At 46.4% G+C, this 21,104-nt stretch overlaps 1 protein-coding gene across 1 annotated transcript; it reads left to right on the plus strand.

Annotated features, from left to right (window-relative positions):
- Positions 1-2,293: 2,293 nt before the first annotated feature.
- On the plus strand, positions 2,294-19,945 carry Eef1akmt1 (EEF1A lysine methyltransferase 1). Its single transcript, XM_032917467.1, has 5 exons — positions 2,294-2,401; positions 7,426-7,588; positions 12,701-12,783; positions 18,921-19,201; positions 19,666-19,945. Exons 1-5 carry the CDS (start codon positions 2,391-2,393, stop codon positions 19,800-19,802), a joined length of 675 nt encoding a protein of 224 aa, XP_032773358.1. The 5' UTR covers positions 2,294-2,390; the 3' UTR covers positions 19,803-19,945.
- The last annotated feature ends 1,159 nt before the right edge of the window (positions 19,946-21,104 follow it).

The following is a 21,104-nucleotide window of genomic DNA, read 5'->3' on the forward strand; positions in this document are numbered from 1 at the left end:
AAGAAAAACTGACATCCATGGAACTTAGTAGGGGTGGGGTATCTTATTCTCATAACAGTGGTAGTGCTCTTAAAGGGTGCTTTCCCCCTAACGTGTATGTAAGTGGTTCTACATGCACCATGTGCATGCTTGGTGTCTGGGAGACAGAAAAGGACATGAGATCCCATGGAGCCAGAGTTTCAGGAATTGAGTTACCCAGAGAGAACTGAATTTATTCTCTAGAAGAACAATTCCCACTAAGGCATTTCTCCAGCCTTCTAAAGTGAGATTTTTAAACAGTGATAAATAGTATTGGATGCTCACTAAGTTCCATGTTCCTTCTCTAAGGCTTCATTTACTTGACAGCATTATTTCCCATGGTTCTGGTGGTCCGAAAGTCCAAGATGAAGGCATTAATGTCTAGTGAAGGCCTTTTTGTTTGTTCACATGAACTGAGGGAGGGAGGGAGGGAAAGATTTCGAACAACACCTTCTGTCCAGTCCCTTTAGAAGGGGCCTAATGTCATCAGTGAAGGATGAGCCTTTAGACTTCATCACCTTAAATGCCTCACCTCAGAATGCTGTCACACTGGCTACATTGGATGTCGCAGGGTCTCATTGAAAACAAGGCCTTTCTATGCACCTGATGCTGTTGTTTCTGAGAGAAAAAAATCTGATTCCCAAACTTGACTTTCCTGCCAACACTAACTTATGACTTAGTTCATTATCAAATCTTATTTTGATTTGATTAATCATTTTAATTATTTTTAACTTGTGTGATCAATACAGTCTAGTATCTTGTGGGACTGGGATTCTGGAGAGCTCCCTTTGCTGCGTACTTAGGGTGATTAGAATAATTTTGTGGTAAAGCTTTCAAATGGTGGAGTCTGAGTTTATGTATCAGTAATATGTGTTATATTATTTTTAAAAATGTATTTTTTTTAAAGGACCAAGAATTGTGGAATTGCCTTTCTGCTTCAAAGGTTAAAGCTGGAGACTCAACTTGGTCCCAAGGCAAAAAATAAATAAGAAAAAGAAAGACTGTTTGTTTGTTTATTGTTTTTATGAGACAGGGTCTTAATATGTAGCCCTGTTCTCCGTGAACTTGTTGTGCAGTCCAAACCTTAAACTTAACAGAGAATTACCTGCCTCCTCTGACCACTGGGACCTCAGGACCACATATTTCTATCTTAACAGATCTTTCATGATAGGCTCTCTGCACCATTACTAAATATAAAAGGAATGATTTCCTTAATTAAAATTGACTTGAACGCATCTTTTATATCCAGTTTGACTGAAAATTGTTTTTTACTTCCATAAGGACTAGTTTGCCTTTGATACTAGTTTTATGATTTGTGAGAAGCATTTAATTACAATGCATATGTTTCGTGGAGAAATTATTAACTTTTATGTATTGCATGAAGTGGCCACCAACTAACAGTTTTAGATAGGTGGTGGCAGCATTCCCCTTTAATGCCAAATCTTCAAGGCAGTTGCGTGTGGATCTTTGTGAGCTTGAGGCCAGCCTGATCTACAAAATGAGTACCAGCCAACCAGAACTACATCAAGAAACACTATCTTGAAAAAAACAAAACAAAAGGGTTGAGCTTTCTGGTTTCTTCTGACACTTTAATATTTAAAAATAGCATATAATTGAATACATGAAAATAATCATTGAGGCATGCATACTTAAAAGGAATTGAAACTTTAAAAAATTAGGTGCGAAATAGTTTGCTTTAACACTTTAAGTCATAAAAGTGGGTGGTTTCTTCATTTTGATTTGTTTTTTTTTCTTGCCATTTTGATAAGTTGCACTTGATTTTAACTACTTGGTTTAGTAGAGTAGTCATTCGTTCAGAGAAACTGAAATCAAAATAAAGTCTAAAGCAACATTAGCAAGTTGCTTAATTGAACGGCATCAGCTGCTGAGCGGTGATTTAAAGCTGTCAGATAATTTGATTAAGGGAAAAGAGAACGGCAGGAACATAATGTAGTTTGCCTATCCTTGGGGAAAAAAGGAAAATCATATGTGATTTGATAACTGCTGAACGAAAGTTCTATTGTGTGCCAGCTACCACGATAGGTTGGTAAAATGTGTTCATATACTATCTGTGACTTCAACACTGAAAGCTCTGAATGACTAATGGGTTTGAAAGGTTTTTCTGAATCCCCTTAATTCTATGAATCCTTTATTGTTTTAGTCCGTGATTCAATTGTAAGATTGACTCCTAAATACCAAACAGCCTGACTACCCCAACCTAATTAAAACCTCGAATATGGGAGCCGGAAGATGACTGGGCGGGACTAGATGCTCATTGGCCCCCTCCTTCCGGTCGGCTTCAGCGCCAACGCGGAGGTCTCCGCCCCTCGCACCTTTTTTTTTTCTTTTTCCTCGTATTGTGCCGACTGCGCATGTGTCAGTGGTGAGTGGCGGGCACGGAGAGGGGCGGCATAAGGCCTAGGGCAATTTCGGGTGGGTTCTGAACTGCGACGTGGGGTCAGTGGAGACTGTCGCGGCCGATCCGGGTCCACACTGACCCTTTAAGACTTTCCCAGTAGGGCCTCGTCTGTGCGGGGTCCGGGGACTTGGACACCTTGAACCGGAAACAGGTCCTTAGTGATCCGGTTGGAATGAATGATGCTTTAATGATGCTTTAACCTGATGTGGGAAGACTGCGGGGGTCGGGGACCTGAGGAAGCCACGAGCCTTGGCCTGGGGTTTGGCTGGCTAGGCTGTACATCCAAATTTTCCATACTGTGTGTTTATGGCCTGCTTTCTCTGTGGAAGTTTTATCTTAGTGAGTCACGGTGGGATTTATTATTTTGAGATGGTCTCACTGTAGCCAGGCTGGCCTTGAACTCAAACTCATTGATCCTTAGTGCTTGCATTTGTCCCGTGTCACCACACCCAAAATCTTTCTTTAAATAATAATAGTTAACCAAATAAGCAGTGTTTAGAAAATGAAGGACTTGTCTCAGGTAGAGAGACTTGTATAAAAATTAAAGCACAAGAAAGATTTTTATAGCTGGGTGTTAGGCACTGCACGCCTTTAATCCAACACACGATAGGCAGGCAGATCTCTGAGTTTAAGGCCAGACTGGTCTACAGAGCATTTTCCGGGACAGTCAAAATCAAAAAGAAATCCTATCTTAGACGTACGTAGGTAGGTAGGTAGGTAGGTAGCCTGGTCTACAGAGCAGGTTCTAGGACAGCCAAGTCTACACAAACCCTGTCTTGAACCAATCAATAAGACTGCTTAGAGAATATCTACCAGGTGTGTCCAGCCTTTTTTTTTTTTTTTCCCCCGGAGCTGGGGACCGAACCCAGGGCCTTGCAGTTGCTAGGCAAGTGCTCTACCACTGAGCCAAATCCCCAACCCCGTGTCCAGCCTTTTGACACTGCAAAATGTCGTCTACAGAGTTCATGCTCAGGAACAACCAAGTTGAAGACAATCTCATTTCTAGTTACCCTGGGTGCGTATGTCTGTGAACTGCAGGCTGAGCATACCTGACAGGCTTCCATTCGCCTACTAGTACAGCTACCCTTCCTGCAGTTTACTAATGATTCTGGCATGAGTCATCGGTTCATTCTCTTTCTGCTGGGTTACACTGTCTTCACCTAAATGTCTTGGAGAAGGTACTTTGATACTCTGTGGAAACACAGCATTGTTAGTTTGTTGCTGCTTTGGTGGGTTTCGTGTGTGGAAATGGAAGGTTTTTTATACAAACGAAGACTTTGCCCACTGTAGTACGTCTTGCTGTAACCCTGTTTCTGTCCTTTCCCATCAAGGCAAACTGCCGTGACTTTACTTCTGACCAGGTTCTTTCCTGTTGCCCACAATGCTGAGCCATCCCCACCTTGGCATGTCTCTGTCTCTGGAGTGTCGGGACCTCTACACTAAGGACATTTCAGGCTTGATACATCTTTGGGGTAGAGGGCTGTCCGATAAACTATAGGAAGTTCGGCACCGTAGCTGACCTTCATGCAATGGTTGGCAGCAATGCCCTTGGTAATGACAACCAAAAATGTTTCCAGATGTTTGCAAGTGTTTCTCCTAGAAGATGGTGACTCCTGGCTCTCCCATGAGAACCACTGATCTAGAATATGAGCAGGTAAACACTCCAGGTCAGTTAAATATAAGACAGCCCTTTTCAGACCTGCTTAACACATTTTCACAAACCTACTTTGATATAAAAAAAAAAAAAATACAAAACAGCCACACAGAGTACCACATACTAATCTCAGGAAGCTGAGACAGCAGGATCATGAGTGTGAGGCTAGCCTAAGCTACATTGTTCCAGGAGAGCCTGGGCTACATAGTGAGACCCTGTCTTCTTCATTTCTCACTCCCACTGAACCCCCCCCCCCAATGGTTAGCAATGACAGGAACTTCTGGCTTCTACCACTGCCTTAGTAACTAGACTTCACCAAGCATAGTTCTCACACACACAGGCAACCACCAGATAATCCATGGCTTTTTTTTTTTAAAGGTTTATTTATTTATATGTAAGTACACTGTAGCTGTCTTTATTCATACCCAAAGAGGGCATCAGATCCCATTACAGATGGTTGTGAGCCACCATGTGGTTGCTGGGAATTGAACTCAGGACATTTGAAAGAGCAGGCAGTGCTCTTAACCACTGAGCCATCTCTCCAGCCCATCTATGGCTTTTATGTGCTTTTTTATCTTCACATGTTATTTATATTTCTATATATGTATATAGGACAAATAGATTTTTAGAACGAATTATGATAGGCAACAGTGCTATGAATGCAAAATGAAAATTAACATTTTAGCTCCTTTTCTGGAAATAAATGGGAATAAAAAAATACAGCAATATATAAAAATCTTTTTACACTCCTGATCCTCACCTAAGACATTTTTGGTCACCATTTATACATAGGCATATAAAATAACCAAACATTTACTGATAGTAACCCCACATTTTTCTTTATTTTTTATTGGATGTGTTAAGGCGCTTTGCCTACATGTATGTACATATGTGTGCCGTGTGCATCCAAGGGCCTGCTAAGCCCAGAAGAAGGCATTGGATCCCCTGAAGCTAGAGTTACAGATGGTTGTGAGCCACCATGTGGGTGCTGGGAACCAAGCCTGGGTCCTCTGCAAGAGCAGCCAGTGCTCTTAGCCACTAAGTTATCTCTCCCCCCCCCATAAATTTATTTTAAAATAAGTATGTACTGTGAGTGGTAGGTGTCTCATTGGTGCCACTTCAGGAATGTCAATTCCAAGGCAAAATTCATCAAATGACTTTTTATGAAACTCAAGCGACCAGTTACAACAGCATATTTTTTAGATTTTATTTTCAATTTTTAAAAAGTACGTGTCCTGAGCTGGAGAGATGTCTCAGTGGCTAAGAGCACTGACTGCTCTTCCAGGGGTCCTGAGTTCAAATCCCAGCAGCCACATGGTGGCTCACAACCATCTATAATGGGATCCGATGCCCTCTTCTGCTGTGTCTGAAGACAGCTACAGTGTACTGTAATATAATAGTGTAGTGTAATATATAATAAATAAATCTTTAAAAAAATTATGCGTGCTTTTGTGGGTGTGTGCAGTGCCCCGGGAAGCCAGAAGAAGGCGCTGGATCCCTTGGAGCTGGAGTTTTAGACAATTATCAGCCTCCCAGTGTGGGTGCTAGGACCCAAAGTCAGGTCCTTTGTAAGAACAGTTTGTGCTCTTAACTGCTGAACCATTTCTCCAGCCTCACAAACAACAGTTTTTAAAATCAAATGTTCTAACAGTACAATCTTAAAAACACTCATTTGATACCTAAGTGCTCAGGAATGCCAGTAGGAAAATAGCAACTGTTTTCTGTGGTTCGCTGTTTCTGTAAGAGTGGAGAACGGAGTACAGAGCAGTCAACACAGTTCAGAACGTGCTGTGTGGCTTGATGCCATGCCTGGTGTTGTGTGCGCATAGCCACGGCTGTAGTGATGGGCAACACGGTGCTACATGAAAAGGCCTGAGACTCACTAGGTGCTGAGTTTCCAGGGTCATTACACATCTAGTAACCTTTCCCTCATACCAGCACTCCCCATCCCCTAGTGCACATTTAGCTATGGAACCTCATGTATGAGGTCATAACCCTCAGTTTAAGAAGTTAAGGAACATCTAGGCTATGTGTACACAAGTTTTTCAAGGTTTTGGGCACCAGACATGCATGTGGTGCATGGACATAGGTGAAGGCAAAACACCTAAATAAAAAGGAAAAGCAGGTAAAGAAAAGAGTAAACCCATTAAGCATGGGCATGAAACAGACTTCCGGTTTGTAGAGGTGAAAACTGTATCAAGATGAATCCAGGGTCTGCCGAGATGCTTCAGTGGGTAACGCTCCTCATGGACAGGCCTGCTGCCCAGAGTTTGATTCCCAGGACAGGCAGAGCCAAGGCCTTTTATCAAATCTGATGCAAAACTGTACATTCTGCAGATCCAAGAACCTCCGTAAAACATGGAGAAAGCGCAGCAAGGCAGAAATAAATAGGAAAAACACCTTAAAGACCTCTAGGAAGGAAAGAGAGAAGAATATGAGAGAGTGCTTTTATTAGAGCTCATCCTGTGTTCACACGGACATAGGCGTGGCACCACGCATGTGCGAAGGTGAGAGCCACTCTCCAGGAGTGAGTTCCTCCCCAGTCCTGTTTGTTCGTTTGTTTGCTTTTTGAGACAGTGTCTCCATCTAACCCTGCCTGGCGTAGAACTACCTATGTAGACTCCGCCAAACTCAGAGACCCACCTGCCTCTGCCTCCCAAGTGCTGGGATTAAAGGGGCGTGCCCCGTGCCTGGCAATCATCCTTCTTTCAGGGTTTCTGCTGCATCCGCCTCCTATCGCTACCTCCTATCTTTTACCAGTCCTGCGGCTGGGATGTCATGCAAGCCACCGCATCTGGTTGGTTGGTTGGGTTTATTTGCATTTTATGTGTGCGAGCATTTGCCTTAATAATGTCCGTGCACCACATGCAAGCCCGGTGCCAGTAAAGGCCAGAAGCGGGCATCAAATTCTCTGGGACTGGAGTTCTAGAAGGTTGCAAACTGCCCGGTGGGTGCTAAGGGCAGTCAGTGAGAGCTCTTGACTGGGGGACCATCTCTCCAGCCTTCATGGCTTTTTCACAAGGACTCCAGAGACTGACCTCAGGTTACCAGGGGTGCATAGTTAGTGATTTCCCCGCTAAGCCATTCCTCCATCCCCAGGAGGTTTTGAATACCGATGCTTTCTGTTTAAAATTCACTTCTCACTAGGCAATGGTGGGCAATGCTTTTAATCCCAGACAGGTGGACCTCTGTGAGTTTGAGGCCTGGTCAGCAGAGCAAGTTCCAGAACACCCGGGGCTACCTGGAGAAACCCCGTCTCAGAGGGAAAAGAATTCTCATTGTTATTTGGCGGGCATAGGAAGCAAGTCTATACACATATATTCTTGCACTGCAGGTCGCAGACACCTTGTGAAATGAGCGATTCAGAAGACGATGACATACCCCAGCTTTCTTCCCACACCTTAGCAGCTCTGCAGGAGTTTTATGCTGAGCAGAAGCAAACCATCAACCCAGGAGGGGATGATAAATACAACGTTGGGGTGATAGAGGAGAACTGGGTAAGTGAATGCATCCATGTTGGGAAGTAGCAGTGTGGCACTCTACGTGTCTTCCCTCTACCTGCTCAGAGCTCCAGGGAGCAAGGGCAGAAGGCAGACAGCAGATGGAAAGCCTAGGACAGGATGCACAGATTTTCCTGGCTCTGACCAGCTGGCTGGTGATCAGAGAAGGGGTTTTGCAGGTAGTGGGGATGGTACTGTCCTGTCCACAAGGCACACCCTATTGCTTTTCATGGAACCCAGCTGGTTTTGTGTGGAAAAAAGATGCATCATTTCAGTAAAAGGGGTAGCTGAACCTGAGCATATGATGGAAAGTTGGTGAGAGAATTTTTAAGAATAGGTTAATTTCTAGTTTTATACGTTTTGTATTTTGTAGCCTTATAAAAAGTAGGCACGGTGCAGGCAATGTTGCATGCCTGCAATCCCAGGAGGCAGAGACAGGAGGATCCAACAGCCTCAGGTCCACCTGGACATGTATGAAAAATTAAACACATATCCAAAGACAAACATATAATTTGCACTACTTGGGTAAGCATTAGTCTGTCTTTGTTCTGCGAAACCTGTATAAAGAAGCAATCTGATTGCTAGTCAGTCAGAGCTGTAGGATTCCCCAGACACGGCCCCTGACTTATTCTTCCCTTGATGATTTTTATTTTTAATCCCAGCACTCAGGAGGCTGAGGCAGGAGGATCATTAGATCAAGGCTGTGGCACAGCCTTATCCACTGTTCCCCAGAAAGCTTGGTCTGAATTATACTACAAGACCCCCACTCCCTTCTTAAAAAACAAATAACCAACGACTGGGAATGTAGCTCATTGGTAGACCACTGCTTAGCACATATTCCATACATGTATTCCTGTGTCCCAAACCTAGCAATGCACACACATCCATCCAGGCACACAGAGACACAAGAGAATTCTGGGTATGCTAGTAAGGAAAATCCAGGAGGAGGGAGGATCCTAGCCTACAGCCGGCTAATCCAACTGCATGGATGAGCTCTAGGGTTAGTGAGAGCTTCGTCAGAGAAATAACAGTAAGGTGAGAGGTGACAGAAGGAGATCCCAATGTCACACAGACACGTGCCACGTACAAAAGATCCTCACACCTTCCTGAGGAAGAGCAGGTCTTCTGAGAACCTTGGGATCAGAGCCACATTGCCCTTCTCAATAACCTGAGTAGAAACTAGGACTCTAGCAGGATACAATGGGACCTGTCTGTTACCCAGCACGCAGGAGGGGGAGGCAGAGGGGTCAGGAGCGCACGGGTATCCTCAGCAGCACAGCAAGACGGAGGCCAGCCAGTCTCATCACTACCACCCAACCCGGAAAAGAAACTGGAATTGCTGGCTGTGATGGTGGCTGCCTTAATCCCAGCACTGGGGAGGCCGAAGCAGGTGGATCTCTGAGTTCCGGGCCAGCTAGGGCTCTGTCCCAAAATAAAAGATAATAAATAGGTAAAGGAAGGAAGGAAGGGAGGGAGGGAGGGAGGGAGGAAGGAAAGAAGGAAATTATAAATCTAAAATGCTGCGAACAGTCTGATGAAAATTGTATTCAGCTAAGTTGTCAGTCTGGTGTGAGAACAGAGAAATATATTTTAGACTTGCAGCACCTCCTCCCAACAGAAAGCTTAGCTTTAGCAAGTAAAGAAAGGAAAGAAGGCGTGAGCTCTGCCCTAGCAAGGAAGATGTGAACCCAGGAAGGTGGGTGTGAGCACTAGGGAGGTGCCTTCTGAAACCTGGACAGCAGTGCAGCCTCCCTGCAGACAGCTCTTGTGAGTCAGCTGTCCCCACCTCTGTGATGCAGTGAAATGAGGCTCTGTAATGTCTCCTGCCCAGGAGCATTCCTCCAGCCATCCACGGAGAATCCATGTAGATACACACATGAATTCATGCATTCATGGAAGGGCACATGCACGCCCTGCCTTCGGAAACATTGTGAAGCTTGTGTTTACAAGTAAATATTCAGCCAATGCCGTGCAAGCTAAATGTGAAATACATAAGAATCCTGGTTTCCTTCGTCAGAAAACATTACTGATTTAAAGAACTCTGCGTACTTTCATACTATTTGTTACTTTGAATAGCAAATATAGTTGTCGTAATTTTGAAGGCTGCCTTGTTTTGAGTAATACAAGCACTGACTAGTAAACCCTTCCAGATAAACCTACCACATATAAGGCACCGAATTTAATTTCAGAAGTCCAAAGGAAGAAGAAAAACATTTAGCCAGGCCTGATAGCTCACACCTGTGACGTCCATCAGCTTTCTGAGGGGCTAAGGCAGAAGAATGGCTGTGAGCTTGACATCAGTCTGGGCGACATGGTAAGTTTCAGCCCAGCCTGAGCTGTAAGCCCCATCTCCAAATAGCGATTTAATGCTAAAGACACCAAAACACCAAAGTGGGCTAGAGAGACACGGGGCAGCTCACAACTGCTCACAACTCTGGCACACATAAACGCCCTCTTCTGGCCTCCAAGAGCACACACACACATACAAATAAAACTCCAAAAATAATAGGAGTTAATAAACAAGGACAGGACAAGGTAAACAAAGCAGAGTATTCTACGGCAGGAGCGATGGCTGCTGTGATAGGCACCATGAGGACAAATGTAAGGGCCTCAGTGCAGACGCTGGGGTAGAGGCCCAGGCTCAGGGGATAAAGATATTTGCCAGGAAAAAATCCATCCAGAGTGGCAGCAGGTATTGGGTGCTGCATTGCCCTTAACACACTTCAGTCCTCGCTCTCTGCGCCCAGAACTAAAGTCTACATGGATTGAAGTGTTAAACGTAAAAATTATAGAAAATATTAAGAAGGTGAAGTATTTATGATCTAGGGTAAGGAAACAAATGATGGTAAAGTTGGTGACATAAAATTAGCTTATTAAGGGACAAGGCATGTCTGTATGCGAGACCATGGGTTAACCTCTACGTGTACTCATCAGCCGAGGAACTGTGAATGTTTGCCTGCATGCATGTATATGTGCATGCCATGTGCACGTCTGGTGCCCAAGAAGGTCAGGAGAGGGCATGGGATGCCCTCGAACTGAAGTTGAAGATGGTAGAGAGCCGCCGTCTGGGTGCTGGAAAGGAGCACAGGGTATCTGTAAGGGCAACAGAGGGTCTTAACCGCTGAGCCCTCTCCAGCCCATCAGAACATTTCATTGCCTCAGGAGGAAACCTACTCTCCCCGCTTAGCTGTCAGGGGCCTCATTCTGCCATCTTCCCATTGCCCGGCAACCTAACGGACTTTCTGTTCTTGTTCTGTTGCCTCTTCTGAGCATCTCACAGCAATGGAATCACATGACACGGATGTGTAGGATTTTGCATCTGATTTTTTTCTCAGTGTTTCCAAGGCTTGTCTACAATGTAGCATGTCAGTACCTGGGCTTCTCTGGATGGACCACAGCCCACTGAGTGCTCACTGCACCTTTAGCACATCCCACTGTGTGTGCACTGCACCTTTAGCACAGCCCACTGTGTGTGCACTGTACCTTTAGCCCATCCCACTGTGTGTGCACTGTACCTTTAGCTCAGCCCACTGTGTGTGCACTGCCCCTTTAGCCCATCCCACTGTGTGTGCACTGTACCTTTAGCTCAGCCCACTGTGTGTGCACTGCCCCTTTAGCCCATCCCACTGTGTGTGCACTGCCCCTTTAGCCCATCCCACTGTGTGTGCACTGTACCTTTAGCTCAGCCCACTGTGTGTGCACTGCCCCTTTAGCCCATCCCACTGTGTGTGCACTGTACCTTTAGCTCAGCCCACTGTGTGTGCACTGCACCTTTAGCCCATCCCACTGTGTGTGTGCACTGCACCTTTAGCCCAGCCCACTGAGTGTGCACTGCACCTTTAGCACATCCCACTGAGTGTGCACTGCACCTTTAGCCCATCCCACTGAGTGTGCACTGTACCTTTAGCCCAGCCCACTGAGTGTGCACTGCACCTTCAGCCCAGCCCACTGTGTGTGCACTGCACTTTTAGCACAGCCCACTGAGTGTGTGCACTGCACCTTTAGCACAGCTCACTGACTGTGTGCACTGCACCTTTAGCACAGCCCACTGTGTGTGTGCACTGCACCTTTAGCACAGCCCACTGAGTGTGCACTGCACCTTTAGCACAGCCCACTGAGTGTGTGCACTGCACCTTTAGCCCATCCCACTGAGTGTGCACTGTACCTTTAGCCCAGCCCACTATATGTGCACACTGCACCTTTGTAACCTGTTCTTCACATGGTAAGCTCTTGGCTTGTTGTATCCTTGACAGATTTTCATTACTTTAAAAGTAATTTTCTAGAACCTAGAGCCCCATGTATGCTAGGCAAACACTGTGACCCACGTCCCCAGACCCTGGACAGATTTTTAAATCAAAGACTGCATGACAGCTAGGTGTTGCTGGGGGAAGAGGTGGAGAGATGGGCTGACCACAGAGGAAAACCAGACTGCTTCTCTTCACATTAGCACCACTCTTCACTTATAAAATGAATACATAAGTAAGGACCGCCTGAAGTTTAAGGAAAGTCACAGTCAGGATGAAACAAAACATCAAAACCAGGGGCTGGAGAGATGATGGCTCAGTGATTAAGAGCACTGACTGCTCTTCCAGAGGTCCTGAGTCCAATTCCCAGCTCCCACCATGGTGGCTCACAACCATCTGAAATGGGATCAGATGCCCTCTTCTGGTGTCTGAAGACAGCTACAGTGTACTCATATAAATTAAATAAATAAATCAAAAGAAGCCAGCAAAACGAAAGCAGTCACAACGCAACCATAAGTAACGTGGGGGAGGTGAAGAATAGGGGAAGCCGTGGAAAGCACTGACCAGCCGCAGCGGTCTTCAGCCTGCCCTGCCTCTGCCTGGATCTGTTCTGCTCCACTCTAGAAGCCGAATCTGGTTCAGGCGGGGTTCCTTCTGCCATCAGGGAGCATGGGCTGGTGGTGTTAGCTCTGTGATATCAGCAGACCTTGCTTTTGGGGCGAGGACTCTGTTGATGTACTGGGAACTGTGCGATCTTAACGTAGGAGAAACGTGGACTGATGGCAAGCGAAATATCTGTACAGCAGCTGAGGGTGGGTTGAGAGAAGTCTGTGAGTTCTAAGATGGTGTCATCTGCCTGTTACAGCAGCTGAGCCAGTTCTGGTACAGTCAGGACACTGCTTTGAGACTTGCACAGGAAGCTATCAATGCTGCGGGAGAAGGCGGCAGGTGAGATTTAAGTTGTGTTTCTTTTTCTCTTGTTTGAGGGACGCATGGAGACACAATCGTGTCACTTAGAGGCCCGGGCATACAAATGGATATTTTGAATGTTTTTCCTAAAGGAGATAGTTTCTTCAAAGTCTGAATTACAATATGTAAATGTTGTCACATGGTTACCGCTCATGGCTCACTAAGAACTACTCCATAGCTAGGCAGTGGTGAGGCAGAGGCAGGCGGATCTCTGTGAGTCTGAGGCTAGGCTGTTCTACAGAGTGAGTTCCAAAACAGCCAAGGACAGATACACAGGGAAACCCTGTCTCAGAAAACAAAAACCAGACACACACCCTTCTTTCTGACTTGTGTAGCTCAGGTTACCCTTTATAGACGCTAGAGCAAGCTACATCCTCAACTTCTTAAGGAGAAGAATATATTTCTAGGGCCGCCCTCTCTCTCTGCTTCCTGAGGACTCTGGCCAGCCTGCTGGGGTCTTCAGACACTTACACTCTAGGTTACACATTTCCTATGCCCCAGTCCCTGGGTTATAGCCTCATCTAAGTGGGTCACACCCACGGCTTCCACAAAAGAGGTGTACAGGGGTGAACTTGTCAGAAAATGGTTTTGATTTCCTCTTTCTCTGAACTATACTGGTTTTGATGAGTGTCTAATTCTGGTTTTTGAAAATGTTGTCACTGTTAAGAAACCCAACAGTCAAGCCGGGCACTGGGAAGGCAGAGGCAGGCAGATCTCAAGGCTGGCCAGGTCTACAGAGAGAGTTCCAAGACAGCCAGGGCTACACAGAGAAACCCTGTCTGGAAACAACAACAACAAAAACCAAAACCAAAACCCAACATTCAAAAAGGAAAGAAATCCAGCACCATTTTGAGTATAGAAAATGTGCTTCCTCCATCCCTATCCACGGCACGTGTAGAGATTTCTCTTAATTCCTGGTTTTCAATGTCTTGATGTGTAACTTTCCTCTGTGGCACTGACCCTAGGGAGCCCCGAAGTAGCCCTTTCATTCTTGTTTGATTTGAGGATGTCTTAAATTATTTCTTTGATTTCCCCCATCACTGCTGCTGCTGCTGCTGGTGTGTGTGTGCGTGCGTACGTGCGTGCGTGCTTGCTTCTGCACGTGCATGTGTGTTTGCTTTCTATTCCTTGTCCTGGAACTTCTGTTACTTGAGGATGGGACATGATCCTGTCATCCTCCCCACTGTCCTCTGTGACTGCTTCCTCTGGCTATATCCCTGTACTAAAGTGTCCACTTCTCCCTCAAGAGAACACCCTGACTGGATGCTAAACGTTCAGCTCCTGAGCGGTGCCTCCTTCCTGCACACCCTTTCAGTCGATGGTGAAGTAACGTTTCTCGTTTATTGATTATTGATATCTATTGGACGTTAGGTGTTCTCCTGGTACCTTTGCTGAGCCCTGCCTCTTCTTTCACCTAAGGGTGGGTGGGCCCCTTGTTAAGCCTAAGGGTGGACCTCGTCTGTTCATTCTGTTTGGCCTGCGCTGGGCAGTTATTTCAGGGTCTACCAGTTAGCCGCCCTACCAGTCCCTTTTCCTGCTGTGGCATCTGTAGTGAGGAGATCAGGATGAGCTATTTCCCAGAGAGTGTGGCTGGAGGGCCAGGCAGGATTCCCCTAATTCCTGCCAGAGGTTACAGACATCTGGTGCTGGTGTTCTAGACCCTTCCCTGCTCTGGAGCTGGGGTGGAGCCCAGAGCCTTGCTTAGCTGCTCTTCCACGGGCTACATCTCGCCCTCTTCTAATTCCCACAGGGTACCACTCTGTCGTCCTGCTGAGTATTTCCCTACCCAGCATCCGACAAGCCAGAGAACATTCCTCCAGGTCTCTCCAGTTACCTCAGGACACGGGGATGTGAAAGAGAACCCTGGGAACAAGCAGTTTCTTAAATAGATTCTCAACAACTTCTGCTTTTAGCCCCACCTTCTCACCCAGGTCTTGTGTTTCCAGGGTCTGCGTTAACCGGAGCCCCTTGGGGATGCTTCAACGACGTAGGACAGGGACGGCCCAGCTCCCCTGGCTGCCAGTGCCAGGCCAACTGAGCCAACCACCACCTGTCTGTCACCCGTCTGCCACCCGTTTGTCTGCTCTTCAGTTCTCCACTCTGTTCCCTTTGCTCTCAGCAATTTATGCGTTTCTGTTTTTACTTGTTTTTCCTTAGCTTGCTGGCTTTCAGCCGCTGATAAATGCCTGAGGTATTGGCTCATTCAGGGGGCTTTGGTCATGGCGAGTTGGCCTTTGGAAGCAGGGCTTATAGCAGAGGCATCAAGGAAGCAAGTGCCAGCTTCTCTCACAGCCCGAGACCCAGGGCCTACCTCTATAGGGCAATTGAGGTTCAAACTACAGCAGTATTTTCTTAGATATATTGGATTTTCCCATTAATTATTAGTTTTACCACTGCATATTAATTGGACACAATTTTTCTTTTATTTAAAGAGAGCTTGGGGTTGGGGATTTAGCTCAGTGGTAGAGCGCTTGCCTAGGAAGTGCAAGGCCCTGGGTTCGGTCCCCAGCTCAAAAAAAAAAAAAAAAAAAAAAAAAAAAAAAAAAAAAAAAAAAAAAAAAAAGAGAGCTTCATCTTCTTGCCTCCCCCCCTCCCCAAGTGCTCGGATGTTGGGTGTGTACCACCAAACCTGACACCTTTTTTCCTGAGAGTTGGTGTTTGTAGGAGTCATGGTGCCCTGTAGGCAGCATGTAGTGGCTGCTACTGTGTGCTCCTCTGCTGTGCCTCACGGCACCACTGCTGTGGTCAGGCCTCTTACACTCTCCGTTTTCTTGGATTTTAGTTTGGGTGTTCGTTTTAGTTTATTTTCATTAGTTCTTTGAGGATTTTGTACAATACGTTTTGATTATATTCACTACCCTACTCCTCCCAGGCATAACCCCATCCCCACCCCCGTCTACCCACCTTATGCCTTCTTCTCTTTTTTAAGCCATCAGGTACAGTTTGTATGAAATATGGCCTTCACTGGAGTGTGCTCAACCACTAGGGGTTGTAGCCTTAAAGAAAGCTGGCACTCCCTTTCCAGCAGCGGTCAGCCCCTTAGCTAGAGCTGGGACGTGGTGCCCCTCCGCCCCCTCTCTGTGCTGGAGTTTCGTCTGGTCTGAACCTGCACAGGCCTCTTTGTTGTTTGTTATGTTTTGAGTCGGCATCTCACTGTGGAGCCCTGGCTGTCCTGAAATTCAATGTGTAGGCCAGGCTGGCTTTGAACTCACAGAGGTATCAGCCACCACACCCAGCTCCCTGCACAGGTTTTGGACATGCTGTCTCAAATGCTGTGAATGTGTGAATGTAACTGCCCTCTGTGTTCAGAAACCACTTTGCTTGCACCATCCGTGGCTCTGCCAGTCTTCTTTCCCTGTGCCCAGTGATCCCTGAGCACTGGGAGGAGGGACGGTGGTATATATAGATCTCCCATGTAGGGCTTATTCTCTGCATAGGAAAGTTGCCACTGAGGCCAGAGAGGAGCCCGGCACCTGGGTGAAGTCAGCGCACAGGGACTGGCCATGTATTTGCGTGCAGCCCTCTGGCTCTACAACCTGCAGACCTCTACTTGTTTTCATGAGGAGCAGAATTCTCTCCTGCCGCAAGGCTCCTTCTGCCCAGTGCAAAGGCATTGTACAAGGGTGCTCATATCCTCCCAGGCACAACCCATAACCACAGGAGGGTACTGTCTGCTGCATGAGTACTTCACAGACGAAGCCCTCACAGCCTCTGGAAGAAGCGTGTCAGGTTGGAGAGAGAGGTAGGAGTGTTAGCTGCTCTTGCAGAGGCCCTGCATTAAGTTCTGGGCACTGACCTGGTAGCTCACAGCTACCTGTAACTCCAGTCCCAAAGGCCTGACATCCTCTAATGGCCTCTGAAGACGATATATGCATTGGTATATACAAATCCACATACACACCCACATGCACGCATGCACGCATACATACATACATACATACATACATACATACATACATACATACATACATACGTACATAGAAAACAAGAGGGGCTAGAGAAACGCTTCACTGTTAATTTGAAAGCACTGGCTGGTCTTTCAGAGGGCCTGGGTTCAAACCACCACCCACACGGCAGCTCATAGCTCTGTAACTCCAGTTGGAGAGGATCCAGTGCCTTCTCTGGCCTCCATGGGCACTAGGTGTGCATGTGGTGCACAGAAAACACTCCTACACATAAAGTAAAAATATTTTACGTCTTTAAAAAGAAAAAGGAGGAAGAAACATATCTTATTTTAAAAGCTTAAGTTTAAAATTAACTCCTTTTCAAGACATACTTGTTTCTGTCTGTGCTGTTTATATGTGATGTGTGTATATTTGTTTTTGTGTCAGTATTAGTTTTGAAGTCTCCACTGTCGTTTCTGTTAACACAAATGCAGTGCACACACGAGGAGGCCAGGGGAGAGCCTTGGGTATCCATCCCGTCTTCCACTTTACATGGGTTCCAGGCAAGCAAAATAAGGTCATCACATTTCCCAGCAAAACTTTACCTGTGGGGCCATCTCCCTCTGGCCCTTAAGTCTTTTTAGTTGGCAGTACATGCATATAACACACATCTAGACGTTATAAAAGAGGTAGAGAGAAAAAGCTAGAAAGTCTAGCCTGTCTTCCTCTAGGGCCCAGTCCTCTCCCAGGTGTCACCTAGAGCTCTGCACCCATGAAAGCAGGGCAGTGGCATCCCTGTGACCTCAGCACTTAGGAGGTGCAGGCAGGGGGATCCGAAGTTCAATGTCACCACAGCTACGTAGTGAGTTTGAGACTAACCTGGAACACATGCGATCCCATCTCAAACAAACAAACAAAACACCTTAGATTGGGCTGGGGTCACCCTGAAATAGGAATTCGGGTGTTGGGTCAGCCACGTCTAACTCCGATCATAATGTGTCCTTGAGTCTTTTCATATTTCCATAAACATACGTTTATTCTTTCAGCCTCAGCCTTGTGACTTACATGGGCTTTTTTGGTTTGGTTTGGTTTGGTTTGGTTTGGTTTGGTTTGGTTTGGTTTGGTTTGGTTTGGTTTTGGGAGACAGGGTTTCTCTGTATAACAGCCCTGGCTGTCCTGGAACTTCTCTGTAGACCAGGCTAACCTCAAACTCACTGAGATTCTCCTGCTTCTGCTTCCCACCATGCCTGGCTGGAGTTAGACATTTTAGACACTAGGCTCCTCAGACGTGAAGCCTGCAAAGTTTTCTTTAAACATTGCAAACACTTACTCACACCATTACTTCCTTCAAGAGAATGTGAGCTTACTTTGTTCAAGGGAATTTTGGTGTCTGTATCAGCAAGAAAGACATCTTTAGAGTTCCTCTCTAGGGTAGAGCTGGTGAGTTTATGAACCCTACACTTTATATTCAGTGGGGTTTTTTTTTTTTTTTTTTTTGACTTAAGGAACTAAGATCAAAAATGGGAGCTGTCAATGTTAAACTGAATTCTGTTATTAGTGGCTTTTACATACAGCATGGGTTTCTAGTGTTTCCATTCTTGTGTCCAATGTATTTGTTGCTCTCACCAAGAAAACTTGAAATTTGAGCATCTGTAATAAACATTGTTTACAAACACGGACATTTGGAAGAAAGCTTGAGATCTTTGGTGTAATTTCATCTAATATAAAAACCGGGCACTGCACTTGATGCTCTAGCAATCGTGTGAACTGACAGACGGCCTGCAAAGTGTACGGGGCAGCCTCGCCAAAGTCTCACCCACTGGAAACCACTCGGCTTAAGGTGGCAAGGCTTCAGGAGACGTACTGGGCCCTTATGTACGATGTCTTCAAAGAGACAACCTTAAACTCATAGGGTCTGCCTTTAGGGAATAAACATATTGCATCTTAGTTGTTTTGGGAAAGGATCAGATGCAAAGTCACAAACACACAGTAAAACATGTCAGAGTTCCCACGGATGCAGGTGCAGTATATGGTGGTACAGCTCGTGGACAACTGAATGTTTGAGCTTCCTGTATGCGGAATTATGGTTAATGTGGGGGACTGAAGCTTTAAGTGGAACCGAATTAAAATACCTTTTTCCTAGAACGAGAACAAACAATTCCTGAGCACAGAGACTTTTAAGAAGTTATTATTTCCACCGTTCTTGACCTCATGCTATGCGCTTGCTTCCAGAATCGCATGTGTGAGTGCGCCCAGTGTATACCAGAAGCTCCGGGAGCTTCGTAGGGAGGACATCTCTGTATGCATCTTTGAATACGACAGAAGATTCGCCATATACGGGGATGAGTTTATCTTCTATGACTACAATAGTCCCCTGGACTTGCCTGAGGGAGTCGCCCCGAGTAGCTTTGACATTGTGGTTGCAGACCCCCCTTACCTGTCTGAGGAGTGTCTCAGGAAGACATCTGAAACCATCCAGTTCCTGACTCGGGGCAAGATTCTGCTGTGCACAGGTAGATGCCACCTTCACGTCCTCTCAGAGCCCCTGTCGGGTGCTGGGATCCTGAGTCTGCCACTGACCGCATGACCTTAACCAAGTTAGATGACCTCTGTGCCCCAGAGGGCCATTGTGAATTGAGTGATGTAGCTCACATGAAGTGTTTCACATGGTCTGGCCTGTGCACACGTGGATACATGTTAGATATTCCTTTTCTCTAGCCACCATTATTATGGGTACATACATGCACATGGAACTTCTGTGCACCCCACAACACACACATGTCCACAAGAGAAAGAAGTGGGGAAAGTACACACTTTGCAAACGCGTTAGAGGAAGTAAAGAGGATTATCAAGACTATGCCACGTGTGCAGTAGGAGCGTCCCCAGTTATTCCAGGTCTTCGTCTAGGGCCCTCTCGCAGCTCAGACGAGCCGTGCTTAGGGTCTGACTCTCAGCTCACTTGGTCTGTTCTTTGCAGGCGCCATCATGGAGGAGCAGGCAGCTCAGCTCCTGGGTGTGAAGGTGTGCAAGTTTATTCCAGAACATTCCCGAAACTTGGCCAATGAGTTCCGCTGTTATACGAACTATGACTCGGGGCTGGACTGTGAAGCCTAGAGTCACATGGCAGCATCCAGCGAGGGCCCCACATCCATTTCCCAGTTCTCTTCCTGTTGAACGTCGTGACCTCCCCCTCGCTCTGCCACGACTGGGACTCCCATGGCTTCAAAATAAAATAAAACTTCTCATTGCTGATTCTATGAGATTCTTACACCAACTCAGGTCTGTGGACTTAGAGTGAAGAAAAATGTTGGAAGCTGTCTAATTGTTCAGCGCATGAAAACAATGGTGGCTTCTGCCTGCCCAGTGGACTGAGCTCTGGAAGCTCCTCAGGTACCTGCCTCCTTGAAGCAGGTTGGTCCTCGGCCAGCATTCCCACTCCTCCTGCGTCCCACCTCCCCTCCCGCTCTGAGAGCTCTGGTGAATGTAGCACTGATGTCCCAGCATCTGGCACCTCACTCCAGACTGGGAAAGGCTGGCAGTGCCAAGCCAAACTTCATAACTGTCTTAGTCAGGGTTCCTATTGCTGCACAAACATCACGACCAAGAAGCAAGTTGGGGAGGAAAGGGTTTATTCAGCTTACACTTCCATGTTGCTGTTCATCACCAAAGGAAGTCAGGACTGGAACTCAAGCAGGCCAGGAAGCAGGAGCTGATGCAGAGGCCATGGAGGGGTGCTGCTTACTAGATTGTTTCCCCTGGCTTGCTCAGTTTGCTTTCTTATAGAACCCAAAACCATAGACCAGGGATGGGCTGGATCCAACCCCTCTTGATCGCTAGTTGAGAAAATGCCTTACAACTGGCTCTCATGGAAGCATTTCTTTTCTCTGTGATAACTCCAGCTTGTGTCAAGTTGGCACACAAAACCAGCCAGTACAATAACCAAGCAACAGAGCTGGGGTGTGCTGGAACCTTGCTGTTACAGGTATTTATATCCTTCAGTGCTCTAGGAGACTACTCAGCACTAGGGAGGTTGAGGCAGGAGGATTGTAAGTTTGAGCCCAGCAAGATTTTTCCAAACAAAAGCACAGATACGTAGAATTTGGAGAGCTCTTAAGGGACATCATGCTAAGTGGAAAAGTCCACACTCCTTGTTTTCTACCACAGTACTTGAAAATGGAGAACAGCATAGCAATGCTGGGATCAGTGTGGGCATGGCAAGAAGGCTGAGCGTGGCCATGGAGGGGCCTTCTCTGTGGTACTGGAATGTTCCATCCTCCTATGGTAGCAGTTTCACAAATCCTGTGATCACATTACATGGTGCACGTGAATCTGCCTGACTCCAAGTGGTGTCCAAGCACAGAGACAGTGTCATCACGCTATAGTTAGCCAATATACTTCTTTCTGGGTGCTAGGTCT

This window comes from Rattus rattus, chromosome 12 (assembly GCF_011064425.1).
Source record: "Rattus rattus isolate New Zealand chromosome 12, Rrattus_CSIRO_v1, whole genome shotgun sequence".
NCBI classification, from domain to species: Eukaryota; Metazoa; Chordata; class Mammalia; order Rodentia; family Muridae; genus Rattus; species Rattus rattus.

Excerpts from the sequence above, each read along its gene's own strand:
- Eef1akmt1 (XM_032917467.1), top strand. Across the intron at positions 12,784-18,920 it reads GCTGCGGGAGAAGGCGGCAG|AATCGCATGTGTGAGTGCGC; the intron begins GTGAGATTTAAG and ends GCTTGCTTCCAG. Across the intron at positions 19,202-19,665 it reads CAAGATTCTGCTGTGCACAG|GCGCCATCATGGAGGAGCAG; the intron begins GTAGATGCCACC and ends TGTTCTTTGCAG.